Source organism: Acanthaster planci, linkage group LG18, assembly GCF_054643075.1.
Source record: "Acanthaster planci isolate LZ-2023a linkage group LG18, COTS_SCS, whole genome shotgun sequence".
NCBI classification, from domain to species: domain Eukaryota; kingdom Metazoa; phylum Echinodermata; class Asteroidea; order Valvatida; family Acanthasteridae; genus Acanthaster; species Acanthaster planci.
This window is the reverse complement of record NC_141794.1, coordinates 5,927,550-5,948,648: the sequence shown is the minus strand read 5'-3', so window position 1 is coordinate 5,948,648 and position 21,099 is coordinate 5,927,550. Positions and strand designations below refer to the sequence as shown.

Here is a 21,099-nt window from a genome sequence, read left to right as displayed (position 1 = left end):
AATGACTTTGTATAATACTCTTATCTTAGCGTACATTTCATATGGCATTCTTATGTGGGTCAAAAGTAGTATAAGTCATCTTAATCGAGTCCTCAAATTAAAGAAAAAAGCCATGTAGATTCTCAACAATGTTAATTTCCACACTGATCATCTCCTCTACAATTGTTGAACGTTGAAAGGTAAAGATATATATTTCTTCTCTACAGCTATAGGGTTCTTCATGCTTCAACTCAGCAACAACAAATTACCGACATTTATGTGTTCATCATTTATAAAATATGAAGAAATTCATTATCACTTCAAAAGGCAATCCCGTGAATTTCATCGATCGACCGATCATATGTGTGTGTGTGTGTTTTTGGTTGTTTTTTTTTTTTTTTTTTATGGGGTTAAAGTTCAATACCAGTACTTATGCGTACAGTATGCCACTTAAATAGCTCCGTATTGTTACGCCTACTATGTTTCATACTGAAGTGACTGCTCGGATCCGGCTACAATATGTCAACTGCATGGTGGCGCTATTTGAGGTCACTGTTTTCATGACCTGCTGATGATGGCGGAGGTCGGCAGGCGAAGATATCAGAAAAGTGCGAAAAGACGATCCGATGCAATCAATTTTCTGGCAAACATATCTCTCGATGGCAATTTTTCACAGCCCGAAGATAGTCCAGTGAAAGCAGAAAGTAGACATGAGTCTCGTGGAGGGAAAGGAACAGGCAAGACTGCCACAGACAAACAAGAGAAACAGACCTCGGACTCGAATCTGTACGTTCCGAAGGGCCGAGCAGGCCTTCGAGATGTAGGCCTAACAGAAACAGACGCATCGACCAGCGAGGTCGCGTTAATCCCTGGGACAGAAGAGAGCCTTTTCCTTGGCGAGGCCCGTGGCCGCACACGCTCCACCACCAAGACAATTTTGGGAGTATCCTCGGGAAGTGTACGGGTTAAGTCATTCAGTGAAAGACATGAAAGAGGGTCGCCGCTAATTCCAAGTAAATTTGATCCTGGATCACGACCAAGGTAATGTTTTTGGGAAGAATTCCATCTTCATGATCAATCTGGTTTACATATTGGACCATTGAATGCCAATGATATGGTAAGATCGATTGACAAAGGTCGATCAACATGATGGTACAATTTACCTCCAGAACTATGGGGTCCGACGTCCGTCCTGCTCCCACGAACCCCATAGAAAACGAGCCTTTTTCACCTTAAGCCCTATATGATGTTTAACAGGGCTCAAACAAGGATTTTATTCTGGTTATGTACCCTTAGAAATGCTGCTCCATTTCTTCCAAGAGTAAGAGTTTTATGTAAGATAGCTTACAAATGTACCTTCGTACTGAGTACTAAGATAAAAAAGGGCCAAAACCATGCCGTTTTCCAAAAAAAGGTGCAAATATTTCCCAATCAGTGTCCGAGAGTCATGTGGTTCACGTGTACTTGCGAAGCAAGCCGTGACCAAATGGTCGACTGTGGCTGCGATTGATACACAAGACGTGTATGCAGACAAAGATCACTGTCAGTCCGTATCCATGCGCGGCCTCAACAGAGAGTGTTCATGTTGCGACAGCGCATTCACGTGCACTGGCACCCAACGGCTGTTGCTCGTCGTTCCTGCCATTCGGGCATAAATAATGAGGAGCCCTGTGATTGGTCAGTGTGACACCCAGTGCACTGCAGCCAACTGCCATTTCAACCATTCAGCTCAGTCGCGGCTAAGAATTACTCACGCACGGAAAGCAGCTGTAGCTAATTTCCATGTCTTGTGTATCGATCGCAGCCGTAGTCAACCATTTGGTCGCGGCTCGTCTTTGCAAGTACTCATGTGAACCGCATGAATCTTGGACACTGATCTGGATATATTTGCGCTTTTTTTGGAAAACCACATGGTTTTGACCCATTTGTTTTTTTTCTTGGTACTCAGTACGAAGGTATGTATGCTATCTTACATAAAACTCTTGGGGGAAATCAAATGGAGCAGCATTTGTTTGGGTACACAACCAGAATAAAATCCACATTTGTGCCCTTTAAAACATCTTGTAGAGTCTATGGTGAAAAAGGCTCATTTTCTGTGGGGTTCGTGGTAGCGGGGTGGAGGTCGGACCCCACAGGTCAGGGGGGTAGGTGCAGTTCCAAGGATGGATTTGTGGCAGGGAGATGTTAATTACTTTGGGATTTTTTGCCCTGCCCGACAGAAACAGTTGTTCGCGGTACTGGGTGCTACATCTGACTCAAACCAGCCAGCCGACACCGGCAAGCTCAGTAGTTGAGTGGTTAAAATGTCTGCACTAGTAAGCAGGAAGTTATGGGCTCCAGTCCTACCCGAGTGCGCTTGTGGGTTTTTCATAAGCCTTCAGGGCAAACACTGAGTAAATAGTGTTAATACACATCGGGCAGGGCAAAAAATCCTAAATTGATTAACAAGCATGATTTGGTGTCCAGCATGTCAAAAAAGATTGTGAAGAGACCGTGAAATTGTGCAGATCAACCAGTCATGCCCAACACGAAAACCAAGTTTTAAATGGGGTGCCCTTGGGAGAATTTGATGAAGAAAGGGGTTTTAGTACCTACCCATAGAGGGAACAGGCTTGAAAACAGGGGACAAACTTGTCCGTTTTCATGATGCCCATGGTGGTTTAAGGTGGAATTCTTTCCCCTCCGAATAGGCAGATAATGTAAGAGCTGTTTAAACTTTACAACCACTCATACATGTCATACATGTACATTTGCACAAATTACTTCGTGAGTTCTCCATTTCACTTCTTAAGATTACTGCTCGTGCACATGTGCATGTTCCTGTTTGTCAAATTCATGAGCAGAAACATGCATATTCTCAATCAACTGGACTGCTAAAAGCAGCACTGACACCTGGTTTTGGTTGAAATCTTAAATACTTTTTGCATTTTCATTACATAGCCCGTGCCTTTTGTTTTTTCAATGTTTTCCATTTTGCAAGCTAGGTACACAATACTTTCTCTTCTTAGTAGGCTCTGAGATCTACTCATATTTACAATGTGTGGCTGACCATTGCTTCGCAGCTGTGCAGTGTTCTCGCAATTTTTTTTATTCAGACCTTTAACTTTACTTGCAGGTGCAGTTTGCGTACTGTGTTATGCCGGGCTTTTGGAAATGTTTCCTAATCTTTTTGTTTGATAATTATCATGTAACACTATTAATGCTTTGTACTTATTTTTCTCCTGCTTTTTCAAATAACCAAATGCATAGCCCAGTGTAACAAAATGAGCAGTTGGAGACATTTATTTTTGTGAACGTCCAGTGTGAGTCACACAAATGAGTTTGTTTGCCTCCAAGAGCCCAAACACAGATCCCCTCGGCTGTTGACCAGGTCATTAAAGGCCGCCCTCTCCATCCGGGCCTGGCTGTTGATACCACGGTGGTTGAGGGTGCCGTTCCACACAAGCCGGTGCCCTACTACCACAATGTCCATCACCACCACCATCATCGTCATCACACCACTTCACAAGTGTTGAGCTCTCAAACCCAGAGTGCCGACACTGATGTCTTGCCGCTAGTGAGTGCCCTGAAAGAAAGGCCGGCCTGCACCGGCGTGGTGCATGTGGCCCAGTCACTACCGCTGCATTCACACAAACAGAGCAGGTATACATGTAGCTAGATCCACAGCCAGCCTTCAGCATCTTCATTCTTCACAAGTTTCTTGTCAACCTTTTGCACTTGACCAAGACTGGATTGCTGTATGCCACACAGTCACTGTTGTTCGTGTCTTCTTTTGTTGACTTTGCATGCATGCACTACATATAAAGAAAAAATCAAGAAATCTTTCCACCGTGTACCATTTCAACATCTTTACTAGGGCTGAGCCAATTCCAATAATTTACTATTCGAATAGTCGACCTTTGATTCAATTGATTATCCGAATATTTGGTCGTACCGACGTGCATACTGTTGATGAACAAACTATATATACAAAATCCGTTGCAATAACGCACACAACTGTACATTACAATCACTATATTAACTTCTCACATTAGGAGTATCTCCACCTATGAATTAGTAAGATTTAAGAGATGAACAATACTTCTTCCCCTGTTGAAATTTCTATTCCCCATTAAATTGTTTAATGGATAATTTGCTCTTTGAATCTTAAGATTTCTGTCGCTTTTCATTTGAATCTGCTCGAAACAAGCCTCCATAATGCAGTTTTTCTCATTTAAAGAGCCCCTCTATTGAAGTAAAACATGTTTTCTCTGATTTTATCTGTTCAAATAAATATGAAAACATCCAAATTGAATGCAGTGTCATTTGTCTTCAGAGCTCAACTATAGCAAGCTGAAAAGGGCTTTTTTTCTGTTCATGTCAAGATGCGAGTTCTGAATATAGATCACGTCATTGACAAGAAAACAGAGAAAATGAGGGGAACCCTGTGTTCGTAGTGGATAAACTCTTGTGCATGCCAAACAATGGCTACATACATTGTCTGGCACGCACAAGGGTTAATCCACCACAAACATGGGGCTAGGGTCCCCACTCTTTAAAACAAAAGAAAATTTTCCCTTCCTTTTCATGAATTTTGCATTGGAATATTCAAATTCGGAAAACAATATTCGAGTATTTGATAATCGATCGAATATTTGGTTATTCGGCTCAGCCCTTATCTTTACATCAGGCATGAGGTTGAGAGCTTGCAAGCAGACTGTCTGTAAATTCGAATGGTTATTGGACTTAGTTTGCTCTCTTCATCGGACTTTGAATTTTTGTGTACATTGGCTGGGAAGTGTAGAAGGCTCTGTGAAGTCTGCTGACGTCATGCATGAGAGTTTAGTGTGAACATACAGCATGCACACAAGTTTGCCAGCATCAACCTTAAACTCTACTTCAAATCTTTTTTTCAGTAGGCCAGTTGAAATTAATATTTAGTTTTTACATCACTCAGACTGTCAAAAGTCAATTGGACAGACAATTTGTATTTTATACTTTTCCAACTTCCACTTCTTCACATCCAAAGTGAATCAAGGGGCCAGGGTTGACAGCACTGCCATATAGACAAGACAAACGTGAAAAGTTCAAAAACCTTGTTTCATGTCCCGTTGAGCCACAACACATGGCATAGATTAATTGCTCCAAAATGTGAGGTGTCATTGTTACACCCCAATGTGTAGCATTGTCCAGACTGTATTTGGGAAAGGCCCAGTTGTAGTTGGCACAGGTCCAACCATGTGGCAGTTGGGGTGTAACTGTATCATTATGTGGGAGCCATGACAGCTTGATTCATATGTTGGTGTTATGGGCATGACACGCAGCGGCTATGCGTTGTGTGTAAAATCAAAATTGTTCCACGTGCTCTGCATCCCAGTGGAGCCTTCGGTTTAGTCAGCAATTTGTCTGAAAAAAATGCGCTTTATTGAGGACTGTACACTTCAGAAAAGTGATGTTTGAGAAAACCTCGCAAGGCTTAAAATCTGTTTGGACAAATGTGCAGCTTAAGAATTCAATTTACATATGTACATGTACATGTACAATGTAACTAGCAGAAACTCCATACACATTTGCATGAAATGAACATGTCCAAACAGAAATTGTGGCTACTTTCACATACATGTAAGTAGCTCACAACACGGCAAGTTTTCAATTTCAAGACAAGAACTGACACTAATGTCTAATAAATGTATGTAATTGATGACACATTTTTAAGCCTTGACTTCCAACCTGGCTAGTCGCAGTCATTAATTAATGAGCATGCTGTAGCCAGTGAAGTTAATAATGATACAAATTTCTTCACCAGAATGCATGATTATTCATTACACCAGTCACTAAGGTACAGTGCTTGATTATCAGCCTTAGGCTTGCTTCATAATTAAGTACAGAAGGAACCACTGACGTGGAAAAATTATTGTGCAAATTGGGAGTGTCCATTCAGATCACAAAATATTCAACCATTGACAACTCTAAGTAAATTTGAAAACATAATGGAGGAAAATGAAGCAAGTTTTGCACATCAGCTCATTAACATTTTTTTAAAGGATTTTGATAGTTTGGATCATTTTAACTGCTACCAGTATTTGTGGCCACTGTTGATGTTGAGACTATCATAAAAGCAGACTCAAAACCATTTACAAGACCAGCCACAAGACAAGGTCACAAGTGAAAAGATTAACAATGATAAAGGATCACTGGTATGGCAATTCCAGTTATTATCGTAGCCTGTGACCTATAGCAATTCAGACTGGAAGTCATGTGATGTCTCAAGTGGTCTCCTGCTTGAGTGTTGAGTACAACGCCATTTGCAACACATTTTACATCGTCAAAGTCCATATGTATACCACACGGCCTCCCTAGTCTGTCATGGTTCTTGCTGGTATCAAGCAGTGCGCCAGTACTGTACATGTACATGTATGTCACTTCTTTTTTCACTTCACTCAATATGATAGTCCCATCAAATTTTACTGTTGGTTTAGTATTTTTGCATATTTTCATTCCTCACTGAAAGTGTTCGCTTATTTGTGGGGAGTCAGGTTCATATACCCAGCCAGATATGGGACAGAGGGGTACCCCCCTTGCCTGTCTAATCCCTATATGCACTCTAGACTATTGCTACCTAACACATTCCCCGTAGATGTCTGAAAAGAATTCCTGAGATTCAGATCAAACAGTGACCAACACACAGGCGGGGGGGGGAGGAGAAGCTCTCCGTCCCATATCTTGCTTCAAATGTAGATCCATTGAGGAAAAACTTTTTCCCATGCAGATGATAAATGTGGAAGACCCCCCCCCCATTTTAAATTTTGAATATTCAGGCTCAGAAAGTGAAACCAGATACAAGTACATGTGGTAGTGCTTACAATGTATCTAATTCCTGAAAAGACCAACCTGGTTCACAAACACTTTCTTAGTTTGGTTGAGAAAAGTTTTATAGTTACTAGCTGCCATGTTTAACCAGTTAATTGGGTTTTGGGTTTTTTTCCCGAAAAAGCTGCCGGTGACAGGTTTTTTTTGGGGTGGGCAAATTATTTCTGGCTCCTAATAAATAATATTTAGGGAGGCACAACTTTTGATGTCAGGCATCATCGTTTTCATTCTTTTCCCCATGAGTTCTTCTGTTCAGCGGTTTCTCAACTTCTTTGGTAAAATTGTGGCACATGCCCAGACATCAACCGGTTCACATACAAAAGGACCACAGCCTAGATAAGCATCACCCATGGCCATGTGTGTTTTTTGCCAGTTGTTTTGATACAAAGGAGTAGCAACTAGTAGTTGGGATTTTTGTAACCTTATCTTTTTTTGTAATTGTGGTTTCTCTGGTCAGCAAATCAGTTTATCCAAACAAAGGAGGTCTTCAATCCCCTTTTTTTCTTTTGTGAATGGTATATACATGCTTCAATTCTAATTACTCAAGAAAGGCTTTTCAGATTATTGTGGGTGGGGGGTCTCCGCCTGTAGGATTGTCTTCAGCGTTTTGACCCAACAGAGCACAACTTCTTCATATGTCAACCCTAGAAATGGAAAAAAAAACTTAAACGACTGGATGCGTCCTCCATGGAACAAATAAGGAACACCATGTGTGTTTACGTGTCATCCAGTGACAAGAGATTAAAGATAAAAACACCACAATTTTGACAAAGAAGCCATAGAATACAGTACATGTAGTTGTTCATTGATACAATCAATGTTCCTTACAATGGAGAGTGTAAGGCCTGGTCTAATGTACATGAGTCAAGAATAAACCATTGCAAAAATGGCAGCTTTTGTTTCTGATGAAATTGATAACCAAGACATGAGAAAGCAAGTAACACTTCTCGATGGTAAATTGTTGTAATCACACATAGCATTCTTCAGGTTGTTAGAAGAAACAGAAAAACATCAAATTTGCATCTACTAAACGCTAGCCCCAAAATACCAGTAATAGTTATAATGGCTAAACACACCAGGAAACCTTCAGAAATTGCATGTTGCTGCCTGCTTGTTTGTTTGTCTGCACGTGTGTTTGCTTACTTCTCAGCACCTAACATTAATTAATGCCTTTTGAAAAGAGCTTGAGATTTGTGCAAGGTGTAAGGTAAGTATGGAACATGATCAGAATGTTACTGACTCGGCCCTTTTTCCTCATCAAACCTTGTGGCGTATGCACTTACATGTATTTCAGCTCCTTGCATTTATACACGTAGCATTCAACTATGAAAAGTGAAAAGGTAGTTAGTGAGAGTATAATGTTAACATTGCAGGGTATGTGTTTGGATTCCATGTGGTTTGAAATGAGCATGTGTCCGCCTAACAGTTCTGCATTTCTTGATTCCATTCATGCTGTCATGAACCCTGCATTCTTGGCAAGTTTATCGCAGGCTTTGTAATTTCTCTTTAAAGTCAAGAAGAGTCATTAGTGGACTTGGCATGAGGCTCTTTCCTTTCCCCCCATTTCTGCAGAATTGATTTTAAATGCTTTGAAACAAAATTTGTGTGGTATTGAGAGGGATTGAAATTTGTCATAGTGATCTTGCGTCCTTGATTGTCCAAGTTTTCGCTGGTGTCTTTTTCGTTGAATTTATTATCTGGATGGAATTGTAAATCGTAATCAATTCCCAAAATGTTGGATTTGCCTGAACCTATTTACATCTGTTCATGTATATCAGTTCTTTCTTTGACATCTTTGCAATTGCCTTGGAAGACATTTTGAACTGTAACATCAGCATTGTATTTTTTTTTTCTTGCAGTTTGGATTTAAGTCATTAACCCGAGTACCCCTTTGCAATCACCTTATTGTACAATAAAGAAAAGTTCTTCACTGAATCAGAAAGCACCAAAATGTTACTAAAAACCCCACATTTTTCTTATTTGGCCAGAGCAAGTTTCACATCTTTTGGTTGGCCTCTACCCTCACCCCTGTAGTACTCAAATTCTTTTCATTTCAACACTTATTTGTTGTCAGTCTGAATTGAGGGTCTTGAGTTTTGTTTTTCCTTTTCATCATTATAACCAATGCACAAGACAGACCCTTTTCCGTTGGTCCCCCATCCCCCAATAAAAAAATTCAATAAAATGGCACTGGTCACTTGTCATTTACAACATATTTTGTAAAGCATACAATGGCCGTTAACCACTTCCTTCCTCTGTACTTTTTAAGCGTTTCTTAAAATGACGGAGGAAAAACATGGATGTCTCCTTAGTACACCTTTGCATTTGCACAGCATTATTTCCTGACATGAATACCCAGCTGACACGTCGCTGATTGTTAACCGGTTACCAACCCTGATATATCTTCCCTACCCCAGGGTGCTCCTAGTGTCAGCACGCAAGGTACCATTCTCCCTCTATTCAGTCTTGCCGTACAGCCGACACAGTCAACATGGCTTACTCAGGTAATCATAATCCCAGATTGCTGGACAATTGTAATAAGAGTTAACTGACATGGTGGCTTTAGCCATGCTACATGTATACCTCAGCCAGAGCTCATTGAGCTCTATGCTTATTAACCTTCCTTGTAAAGGTCTGTTTGTAGATAGATTGTCCAGTGTGATAGGTCAGATGAAAATGCTCAAAACATTCCAGACTTCGGGGAGTCTTGTTGGCGAGATACCATAGTTCCTTCCTTGCCTTCCACTGTGGTCGGGTTTGATTCCCGGCTTGGTCCACATGTCGATGGGGTTTTCAGTCCCTACCTGATTCTGTAGGTTTTACCCTGAAATTTCTTCACTGGGAGTTTCCCCCTACCTCTAAAATTGTAACTGCTTCTTACGTCTCCTCTCTATAAATGTACATGTAGGTGGATGTGGGTCGTTCAGTGGCTGCATGAGGTGCCCTTGTATGCCATTCGCTCCACCACGTTTAATGTCTTCAGTGTGATTTCTTTTTGAACATGTTGTTGTTTGTATATGTACATGTAGGAATGACTCAGATATCATTGCAACCAGTCGCACCAGGAAGAGCTCCGGTACCAGAGGCATGGGGAGTGATACATTTTCCGGTCTCACTGGAATCGAGCTTGGTGACAGCGGAAAGGTACTCAGATGTGACAGTCCTACAAACAGTAGACTTATCTACGTATGGTCTTTTCCCCCCAGCTTTGAGAGTTTAAAGGAATTTTAAGTGGTGAATTGTGTATGTGTTCGGCCCAAAAGTTGTTTCTTAACCAAAATTGAGTGATTAATCTTTCAGGTCAGAAATACAGCTTTATTCACATATGTACATCTAAGTGTACATTTGCATAAGTGACTCATCTGCATGCCGTTCAGGATGGCAATATTGCACATTGGCCTAGTCAAACCTTATAACGTATCTTAAGATACATGTATGTGCTTCTTACTACACAAAGATGGGAAAGGGCTGGTTGGGGACATTACATTTTGCAGAATTGTTGAGAAGTTCTTTGAATCAAGGGAGTTTTGGAAAGCTCATTTTGTAGATCCATGTACATGTTCAGTTCATGTTTTCTGTAAAATCATAACCGGCGCAAACTGTGTTTGATGCTTCCACATTCTGGACACACAGTGTCCTTTCTTGTATTACTTTCATTAACCTGGTGTTTTGGTAAACCTGGGTTAAGCTTGCCCCGGGTTAATACAGTGGGGTTCCCCCTTCAAGCGGCACTCGCACGTAAGCTGGTCCTACAATGCTTTGCACAGACTTTTCACTCGCCAAACATCCGGCCCTTGGCACGCGATATTGAGCACACGATTTGTCCCATCAAGTTGGGACTGCATCTTGTCCTCTTCTTTCCACAGCCTAGCCCTCTTCTTCTTTTGCTTTTCATTTTCTGTTGGGGGGTGGTTGGGATGCCATGTTTGCAACCAAAATGTATGTACCTGTAGGTACGTGTAACGATTATTAAACAACAATAGGCCCATATCCCCGTACATACGCCATTGCAGCAGCAATATTTCGTGCCATAGATTTAAGTTTTGACCACAGACTATGCAACTCCTCATTGGCCCTAGATTGCTTGTGGAATGCTTAACCCTACTTGGTTTCCTACTTCAGTGCTCACCCGGGGTTCGGCCGTTAACCCCGAAATTGCCATCCTTAACCCTAGTCGCTGGCAGGGTTAATGAACCTCGGGGTAACAGCCGAATTTTTTCTCTTAACCCCGGCACAGAAAAGAGTAATGGGAATGCTCGTACTACCCCAGGGTATCGCAGTGTTAAGGTTCGCAGTTACCCCTGAGATAACCCAGAGATTTGATAGTGGAAAAAGGGTATTTGATTTATTTATATATACCTGATCATCCAACAGCGCATTTAGCGCCAATTACAGGATGATAATGAGTGAAGAAGACAATGAAGAGATGTTCAGTTTTAGAGGTGGGAGGAAAACTCCTGATACATGTTTCAGGGAAGACCCATGGACTCAGGTAGGGACTGAAAACCCAATCCACACATGGACTGAGCAGGATTCGAACCTAGGCCCCCAGAAGTGGAAGGTGATAGTGCCAACTGCTGTGATCTGTGGTGTACCATGACAGAGAGCACTGACTCAAAATGAATATACTGCACGACAGCTGCACAGCATTCATCACAGCCAATTCTTTTTTTTTCACAATAGGAAATTTCCTACCGCCACCTTCTGGTACCGACCAAGGACCAGGCTGTCTACCGTAGACAGCACAGTATGGATATCCTCAGCTCCCCACACTCACCAGCACTGAGGAAGATTCAGGGTCATCCACTCTCTGTACAATGGGACAGAGGTAAATACTACAAGGGGCATGTAGTCTGATGGTTTGGCCTTGTATCTCCAAGACGGTCAGAGGCTGAAAGCCTGTAGACTTGAAATCAAGTCGTTAGTTGAAAGTGCTTGTCATCCGTACACTGCGTCATTTTACAGTTAGTGTGGAGCCTATTCACTGTTGCCCGAGATCCATCCAGCATGCCACACCGATTCTGCCCTTGCTCGTGGGCTGTTCAGTTCCGGGTTTCGGCGCATGTCGGTCCACCACCCCTGTACCCGCCTAACGACTTGATCAACCTGACTCTGGATCGATATTCATGTTTGCAATAACTAACTGCATGATTCATATATGTCCATGTAGAGTGCCAATAGTAGCTCACACTACAGAACAGACTCATCTATTTATTGATAGAGATGTCTGCAATTGATTAGTGCCAGTTTCTTTCATATCTTGTGTTCATGTCTCGTTTGATATGACGCTTAGAGACAAAGTATATATAACTATTCAAGAACAAATCTATTGACTATCATTTTTCGGTAAAAGAATCAATGCTTTTATGGCAAATCATCTTTTTAGGATAATGTAAACACCCTCTTCAATGAACGAGACTGTGGTTGTTGTTAATAAGAGTTCAAATGACCAATCAAAGTGCCCCTGATATAAATATTCATATTATCGGGATTCTTAGCCAATCAGAGTACTCCGTCCAATTTTTTTAGCAAGCCACATATATTGTGCTTAAAAGGGCTTACAAATTATTCAAGTCGGTAATTGGGCACCGTTGGACACGCATATTGGGGAGCAAGGTTGCACTGACTGTTCCTGTGTGTTATTGAACTGCTCGCCGAACAGCACCGCGTACGCATCGCGAAGAAGGTGGACTACACCCAGCCAATTACCGATTTGATTTCAAGTTTAGAAAGCCTGCAGCTACTGTACAGGTGGACATAGTTGTGGCCTAGGACAAGTCACTTTATACCCCTTGCTCTTTCCACCCAGGCATATGACTGGGTCACTGCACCTCCGTTAGGGCTAAGATGGTTGCTGTGTTTGATTTACATGTATAGCCATCTGCACCTGAAGTGGTGGCATCACGTTGTATACATGTACTCCTCGAGGAGCTGAGATGGTTGTAGGACTATTTTGGGGCTCAGTAAAGAGGGATAACAGTAATGCCGCCATAGAGGGATCCCAATACGACGCTTTTAGCGTCGATCTGCGCACTTCCGCGGTTGAAAACGAGGCTGTATGTGTCAGCTTCAATTCTTAATACGATCAGACGATTGAAAGTAAGGAGTCAAGACACAAAATACATAAAAGTATGTTAAATTCAGACTTTTCAGGCTGCAAATTTTTGTTGAAGAGTCTTTCAGAATGACTCGACACGTGAAATCAGAACAAAGAAAATGGCAATTTTCCGTGAACTAACGTACCTGCGATGGCCATGTATCTTGTGCAGTGGGCGTGGTTTGTGGTGTCACACTTACGAACCGGATACTGCATATACTGGGTTGACTCCGCGGGCGCGTGCGAGGAAGTTCAACACAGAGAGCCTCGGTTTCGATGCAGATATGCGCAGATGGCGCTAATGTGAATCTATCTATTGATCACCAGTGTTCGAGTGGATATGTGTCCTTTAATATACATGTAAATGCACATGTATTATTACTTCTGAGGTTGAATGGGATTCTAAGAGGCAATTGACTGGTGGTTTGCTGCACAGTAAAGCACTTCAATTGTGGCTATACATAAAAAAAATGTATGTAAAATACCTGCATTTGTGATAACCCATACCACTCTAAGCAACAGTGGTGTGCACTGCAGTATTCAGCTTTTTACTTGACCCTAACTACCCCAAACCTGCCATACTCCAACAGCAGGTTTTGTGAGGTTTTTGTTGGTTCCTAACCTGATGCACTTCTTGTTGAATTTTGTGAGACTTGGAATGAAAGGCCCAGGGAGATGGTGTTGGATTCTGTGTGAGTTGGGACACAGGGTTCATTGTGTGCAATGTTTGGCTTGCTGAGCCAGTTGTTGGACTATGCTTGATTTTGTCAGGTTTGGTACTGTTCAGTGCAAGTCATCCTATGCTGCATAGACCCATCCATATCATATCACTCAAACTCCAACGGGCTCATTCTGTTGGAGTTTGTCAGATTTGGTACAGTGACCTGCATGTACAAGTACCTAGACAAGTACCTGCACCTGTTGGATTTTGTTAGGTTCAGTGTGCTTTCTCGTGCAGGAGCCCAGGGGGTTAGGGTTAAAGAGCAGAAAAGAATGAGAAGTTAAAGATTAAGAAAGGTTTCAGAAATCAGACTTAGGCTCTAAATGTTTTGTTGATAACTGTATCTCGCAGGTGACTCTGAAATCTCACTTCTAGAACATGCTGCCAGCATCTTGCCCTATGACCCCATGGAGCTAGATGACCCTGGATTGCATGCTGGGAAACATAGCAAGGTTTTGACCTTCACATCGTACATGGTAAGTCATTAGAATATTGACAGCTGATGTTGTGTTTGAGTGTAGGACCTCTGAAATGCCAACTCTTCACAATCACACTCCGGCTCTTCCTGGCTGCAGAACAAAGAGATGTGTTTTGTCACAGTTTCCCCAAGTGTGGCTTGATATGGATTTGTTGCATGGTTTCTGTGTCCCTTTTCTCTGATGTTCTTCTCTCCTTAAAAACCTGAACTCTGCCTTTCAGTTTCAAAGATGGTCTCCTGGTTAGTCCCTACTGTTTCCTGTACACGTAATCCTTAGCTTCAAGTATGTTCTCGTAGAACATGCTCACCCTTTTTCCTTGTGATGTGAGCTCATGCTCCATGTAAACAAACCAAGTGGGAGTTCTTATCCAAGCAACCAGTTTTCTTTCAGGGAGCATGCTGTGTGCACGTGCTTGCTTTCTTGCATCTGGCACTAGTGTATGTTCAAGTAATTCTAAATTCTGTGGTGGATTTGTAAGATTTGTAACTTTGCATGACAGAAGCTAGGCTAAGAGAAGGTTTGCAATTACCACATGTGAAAATCAATCTCTTCAATAAGAGTGATGGTTCTGGATGTGACACAATTTTGTTTGAGTTTGTCTCTTAATCATGTTAATATACTTTATATAACTGTTTTCAAGACATGTTCTTAAAAAAAGAAAAAATCTTTTTAACAAACATGAAGTTGAGGCTATGAATGGATATAGTAGTAGTTAATCTTAAAATTTCAATGTAAAAATCACATATTATCCTAGATATTATTCCCGTTTATTTGAAGGTTCATGACGGATATGTTAATGTTATGTTAAGACTTCATTTTCAAATAATAGCAACAAAAACATAACTGTGCATCTTTTAGTAAACACTTCACAGTAGTTTCAGTCACCATCCATGATTTATAATCCAAAATCTTCAATACTTTGTTTCACCCATTCCAATGTCACTCCAAAAACTTGTGTACACTATTCAAAGAACTTGTGCCCGGGATTTCCTGTTTAGTTGGGCACCGTCAAACTTACAGTACCAAGACAATTGTCATAAGGCCTTTCTACACTACAGCCTCTCAACACTGGGTGAACCCATGACCACCCTGGGTTGAAAATTTGCTTTTTCGACCCTGAGTTCAGCCCGAAGTTTCACTCTTGTTTTGTTCAAAGCAAGCTTATCGGGGCAAGTTGAACCCACATACATGTATGAGCGCAAACAATTTTTGACCTGGGTAAAAAAAATCTCAACCCTGGTCCGGAGCAGGGTTGAGTTCAACCCGGGTTGAAGTCAATCTCGGGGTTGACACAGGGTTGGCGTTGGGATTCAAAATATTCAAGTGTGAATTATCACCAGTTTTCAGCCCTACATCAACCCGAGATTTGTCTAGTGTGAAAATGCCTTATCTGTAGGTATTGCAATACCTACAATAATAGTCAATAATAGTCACTTGTGGGCATTTCACGTTCATTTCAGACTTGTACTTTTCTTTGTTTGTTTGTTTGTTTTTTTGCCAGGTATCCATATTAGATTACACCAAACCGTCCGAGCTGAAGAAAGACATCAATCAGAAGTTTAAAGACAAGTTTCCACATATAGATCTGTCCCTCAGCAAACTGAGAAGGTACATGTTGGCTGTAGAGTTTAGAATTTGTGAACTTACCTTGACAAACTGATGGAAAAGGATTTCAAGGACAGAGCAGTGCTTGTGATTTTTGGCCACCATAATCAAACTGTCCAACACACTGTGGCTGAGTGTTAATCCCAAGGAAATCCACTCAACATTAAACATAGCTGTGACATTGTTATCCTAAACTGAAGTTTGCATTTCACTCAAAAGACGATACCTTCCATCCCTGTTATAAACCCATCAGGATTGTCTAGTACCTTGACATCCATCTCATTTAGAGGACAAATGTGGAGCACACACTAACCTTATTCACAACATTTTAATTAATGCAATAACTGCACTTGAGGTCATGTTTTTGTGCTTTACAATATAGTTATGACACTTGGTATTTTATTACTCAACAGTTCAAGTCTGGTACTAGAAATTCACAGCATTGGCTGTTCACATAAAGAAATGCTGACTTGCAGAGTTCCAAAAAATGTTATCTGGTTTAATGAAAAAAATTGGCTAGAGAAGCTATTTTAACGACTGTTTTGCAACCACCATGAAATTTTACTCAAACGGTTGTCATAAAAGCTGTATTAATGTTACTTAAAACATTAATACAGAGTTCCAAATTAAGTGAAATTCACTGTACTTGTAAACTACCGGATAAATTCTTGAGTGCATATAAAATGCACGCTTGCTGCTAGTTGTGCCCCATTTTGTATAATTCACTCCCGAAGTTTGAATTTCAAACTACAACTAAAAACGCAGCTGTTGTTACTCCTGTTGTAATTTTGCAGAGGTATCAGCAGCAAGCGTCTTCTGTTTTATTTTTGTGAAACCTGGCAGTCTTGTCATATTGTTGTCCTTGCAGTATCAAGAGAGAAATGAAGAAAATAGCCATTGATGCAGGTACTTTAGAGCTGCTGACGTTAGCCCATGCCTATGTCTACTATGAGAAACTCGTCCTGAATGGCAAAATCAACAAAGAGAATAGGAAATTATGTGCAGGTGAGTGTCAAGAGCCGTCTACCTCCGACAGGAACAACAAACCTGAATTGAATAATAGGGGATTCCGGTCACACTGGTCATACTCTCTCCATTGTTATTCTATTGAGCCTAAACTTTGCTGAACCCAATGATATCCAACAGTTGGTTCTTTCTGTAGGATTTTCTTGATGTGAGTAGTCATTGAAAGAACTTTGTCTTAGCTATTGAATTCTGTCTGGTTCAGTAGGTTTCACACTGTTTCTGTTGTATCCTGTTAGATTCAGCGTGGTGCCTAGAGAAAAATATGAAGGGGTTAGGATTAAACTCAGAATGTCCAGGCAGGCAAGGCAGGCAGGCAAGGCAGGCAGGCAAGGCAGGCAGGCAGGCTGGCAGGCAGGCAGGCAGGCAGGCAGGCAGGCAGGCAAGGCAGGCAAGGCAGGCAGGCAGGCAGGCAAGGCAGGCAGGCAGGCAGGCAGGCAGGCAGGCAGGCAGGCAGGCAGGCAGGCAGGCTGGCAGGCAGGCAGGCTGGCAGGCTGGCAGGCAGGCAGGCAGGCAGGCAGGCAAGGCAGGCAAGGCAGGCAGGCAGGCAGGCAGGCAGGCTGGCAGGCAGGCAGGCAAGGCAGGCAAGGCAGGCAGGCAAGGCAGGCAGGCTGGCAGGCTAGGCAGGCAGGCAGGCAGGCAGGCAGGCTAGGCAGGCAGGCAGGCAGGCAAGGCAGGCAAGGCAGGCAGGCAGGCAGGCACGCAGGCAAGGCAGGCAGGCTAGGCAGGCAGGCAAGGCAGGCAGGTTAGTTAGTTAAATTAACTGATCTGTCTTCAGTTAAACTGATCTGTCTTGAGCTATTAACTGTTGGTCACATAACAGCAATATGTATGCATTTCATTGTTTTGTACATTTTGGGAAATGGCACTGAAAGGTCCACTATTGACATTTCATTGCACAGATAAATGCACAAGATTTAGGGTGCCAGCCAATTCATGTGTGAACAGATTTTGGGTTTTTCATGTAATTGCAGAAATCTTGGAAACTCTCCACCAGTAACATGACTTCTCCTGTTGCAGTGTTACTTGTCCTTTCTACCTTTGATGATATCTCGATGTGGGATTAGGAGCAGTCAGTGACAAATTCATTCTGTGCCCTTTTTTAAAGATTTAAACCAGGCTGCTCAGTGTCACATCTGGTACCACTTTTATGAGCTACCTGTTCAAATAATGACTTGTTGGCATACATTTGAGAACTTGATGTTGCCAAGACCATGTGCTTCAACTCGCTGGTCTCCAAGGGATCTTGCAGAATGATGCATCTGCAACCGATACTGCAAGAATTACTGTTCAATTTCGTTATTTTCCTCTTCCACTAATAGCTGCTTGCCTGACCTTGGCAGCCAAAATGAGTGACACAAAAGGTGCAGATTTGCAGAACCTCATCAAGGTATGACTTGGTTGCTGTTTCTACTTGGTGTTCCTATGCCAGTCAGACTTTGAATGGAAATTGTTCTACTCTAACCCATTGCCGAACCTAAGTATTATTCAAGTTTTTAATGACTGAATCTTGATTCATTGCAAAACAGGCATCTGTCAGATCAGTCACTTTCACCCCGCAGTATTCACTGTTGCTGTACATTTTGGACTTAACAATTTTTAAAAAGAACTCAAAAGCCTGCAGTGAACTGCAACCAAAGTATGATTTTATCATTGTGAGACTTTATTATGTTCCTTTTACACTAAACTAAAGTGTTGAATGATAATTAGATGACTTTTTTGTAATTAAAGGAGGTCTTTAATTCCTTTTTTTTAATTTTAACATTCTTCTGTTGACTCTCCATTGGCATCTTGTCTCTAGGAAATTGAGGATACATTCCGAGAGAACCGCAAGGATTTCCTGCAGCTGGAGTTCCCCATCCTGGTGGCCCTGGAGTTCAGCCTACACCTCCCTGAGGCTGTCGTCCTTCCCCACTATAGACGCATCGCCCAGCTTACATGACCCAGGCTCTCACAATAACTGTCAGTCATTCATCAAAAGCCAAACCTCTGTCAGTCTACAAGAGTGAAAGCTCTGTTTTAGTAGCCACTGCTGTAAAGAGCACATATGGCTGTGGATTCTAGCTACAATGTATGTAGGTGCCTCTATAGGCTCTAGTGTTATTTCAAGCCACAGCCAAAACATTTGGACTCAATCCTATAAACCCAGAGTATATCAGCTCCAAGCAGGAACTGTAGAATACACCGCGCATGTCACATCCACTCATGCAGGGCATTATTCAAAATCCAGGCCATATTTGAGTAGAGTTGAGCTGAGCTGTCAGGAATGACAATCAATCTGTCAGGAATTTCTTTGCTTGTCAGAACTGGGCGTCAAGGTGGCACAGTAGTTAAATTTTGAATCTGCATAGATTATTATACATTACAGTATGGCATGTAATGTTCTAACCATGTCCTCAGCAATGATACCAACACAGGTAAATACTAGTTAAAGGTTGGCTCAGCCAGCAACATTCATCCGTTTCCAAGGACTTACAAGTTGTTAAAAGTAAGTTCATCCCTGCCTTGTTAATAGGATCTTTATTCGGTATTTGAACATAGCAGTTGATGTAATTACTTATATTTACAAATATTTTGTGTACAGATATGACTTACTTCGGAGCCAGTTTGTAAAAAGCAAATTGTTCTCTGCGTTCGACAGTTTCAAAAGACAGCATTTTGTAAACTTTTGGTTCGGGCTTTTAATGATCTTTTTATCCTTTGATGATAAGGGGCTTATCCATAACTGCCAGCATTTGCACAGTGCTATCCTGATGAAGGAAATCAGTCAGTTGGGTTTAAGTACTGTGCAGTTTTACAAAAGTATAATTTGAATAAAATCTGGTACACTGAGTTATCTGATTGCGCATAGACATAACGATTTGAATTCCCCAGACTAAAGACACTGTTGCTATACCTAGTGATTCAGGGCAAGCTTTTGCTTAGCGACCACCATTTCTGGAATGGACTGGTTCCTTTGTGCCCTTCTTATCCATTGAGAACAGTGTATTGGTGCAAGGCGTCTCATGTAACTAAGCAAAAGCTTGCCCCGAATCACAAGGTACAGCAACAGTGTTTTAGTATGGAAAATTCAAATCATATTCACGTGAATATAAAGAACTCAGTTTACCAGACTTTATTCAAATTTAACTTGCAAAAGGCTTATTAAAACCCACTATGTCTCACCTCCATTCTTTCTCATATCAATTTAGCGAGACACTTTCTTTTCTTTGCCTTTTTATTGTAGGACTTTCTGGTTTGAGCAATACAACATGTCCCCGTATGAATTTGCTTTTTAATATCTGAACAGAAATAAAATGTGATTGAGTTTTTGCATCACTATGGGGTTCAGTTATCGTCAGAACGCTCTATCCCCTGAGATTTTAAAATCATGGATACATTCCATGTTGCCATCTTCTCGCAACAGATCATATTAAACAAAGCACCAACCCAATCAGTCAACGATAGTTCGCAATGTAACTTAACTATCCAATTTTTGATAATCAAGTTCAACTTGATTTAGAATTTGCACTATTTATGTATTTATCATTTTAGTTTTACTTCATAAAAGGAACTGACAAAGATAAAAAAAAGAAGGCTCAATAGAGTTCAGGTTAACTGAATAGATGGATAGGCTTCACATTACTAGATTTCATGTCTTGCTTATCACTCTTCATTTTAAGGGCAACATTAAACCCAAGGACAAAAATATTTGTCTATGTACTCATGTACATGCATTGCACACGTGTAATAACAAGTAGGAGATGGGCAACCCCCTTTTAATTTTGCACACAACTTAAGGGGTCAGAGTTGGGCCTCGGGCATTTTGAATGTAAAGTTTTGTTTAATGCCCCCACTGGGTTACTCACTGAACTCTAAATTCACAGTCATAGATTTGCCATTAAGAGTCAGCTGCTTCATACCATTCCTTTTGTTGTCTTCCATATTTCTGCCACAAATTTTTGGTTCTCTGTTAAATAATGCCGCTGCCAAAGATATTTGAAGGTTATATATCAAGTGTTGAAAGTCTGTAATGTATGTAAACTTTGTGAGTTCATTTTGTACATAATCATGATCGGCAGTATTACAACTCATATGATTGTAATATATTAAGATATTATGTGTAATTAGCCTATCAGCTACCGAGTAATTTGCTTGAAATGGAAAAAATGTTATATATGAAATTAAAATACCCTTCATAATGACTTTAAAATGGGCAGTTTGATATTGTCTCAAACATTTTGTGAACTATTCCGTGAATACGTCCTGTGCAGAGGTTGTGCATGGCAGCAGTTTCTCCAGTACTGGTGCCGACGAAGGAGTGTACGTAGGGCCCTGTTCACGCGTCTAAAGTTGGCGTGTATTGT

General features: G+C 41.4%; 1 protein-coding gene across 2 annotated transcripts; it reads left to right on the top strand.

Annotated features, from left to right (window-relative positions):
* The first annotated feature begins 518 nt into the window (after positions 1-518).
* Positions 519-20,945, top strand: LOC110982744 (CDK5 and ABL1 enzyme substrate 1-like). 2 transcript variants are annotated; one of them, XM_022241381.2, is made up of 10 exons: positions 519-1,020; positions 3,316-3,621; positions 9,246-9,332; positions 9,858-9,972; positions 11,512-11,656; positions 13,998-14,122; positions 15,627-15,733; positions 16,599-16,735; positions 18,076-18,143; positions 18,555-20,945. In XM_022241381.2, the coding sequence occupies exons 1-10, from the start codon at positions 551-553 to the stop codon at positions 18,693-18,695; spliced, it is 1,701 nt and encodes a 566-aa protein (XP_022097073.1). In that variant the 5' UTR covers positions 519-550; the 3' UTR covers positions 18,696-20,945. The 2 variants fall into 2 exon arrangements, with proteins under 2 accessions (XP_022097073.1, XP_022097074.1); XM_022241382.2 differs by lacking the exon at positions 3,316-3,621 and having other exon boundaries at positions 521-1,020.
* The last annotated feature ends 154 nt before the right edge of the window (positions 20,946-21,099 follow it).

Excerpts from the sequence above, each read along its gene's own strand:
- LOC110982744 (XM_022241381.2), top strand. The coding sequence starts at position 551 with ATGATGGCGGAGGTCGGCAGGCGAAGATATCAGAAAAGTGCGAAAAGA. Across the intron at positions 14,123-15,626 it reads TGACCTTCACATCGTACATG|GTATCCATATTAGATTACAC; the intron begins GTAAGTCATTAG and ends TTTTTTTGCCAG. Across the intron at positions 15,734-16,598 it reads TCCCTCAGCAAACTGAGAAG|TATCAAGAGAGAAATGAAGA; the intron begins GTACATGTTGGC and ends TTGTCCTTGCAG.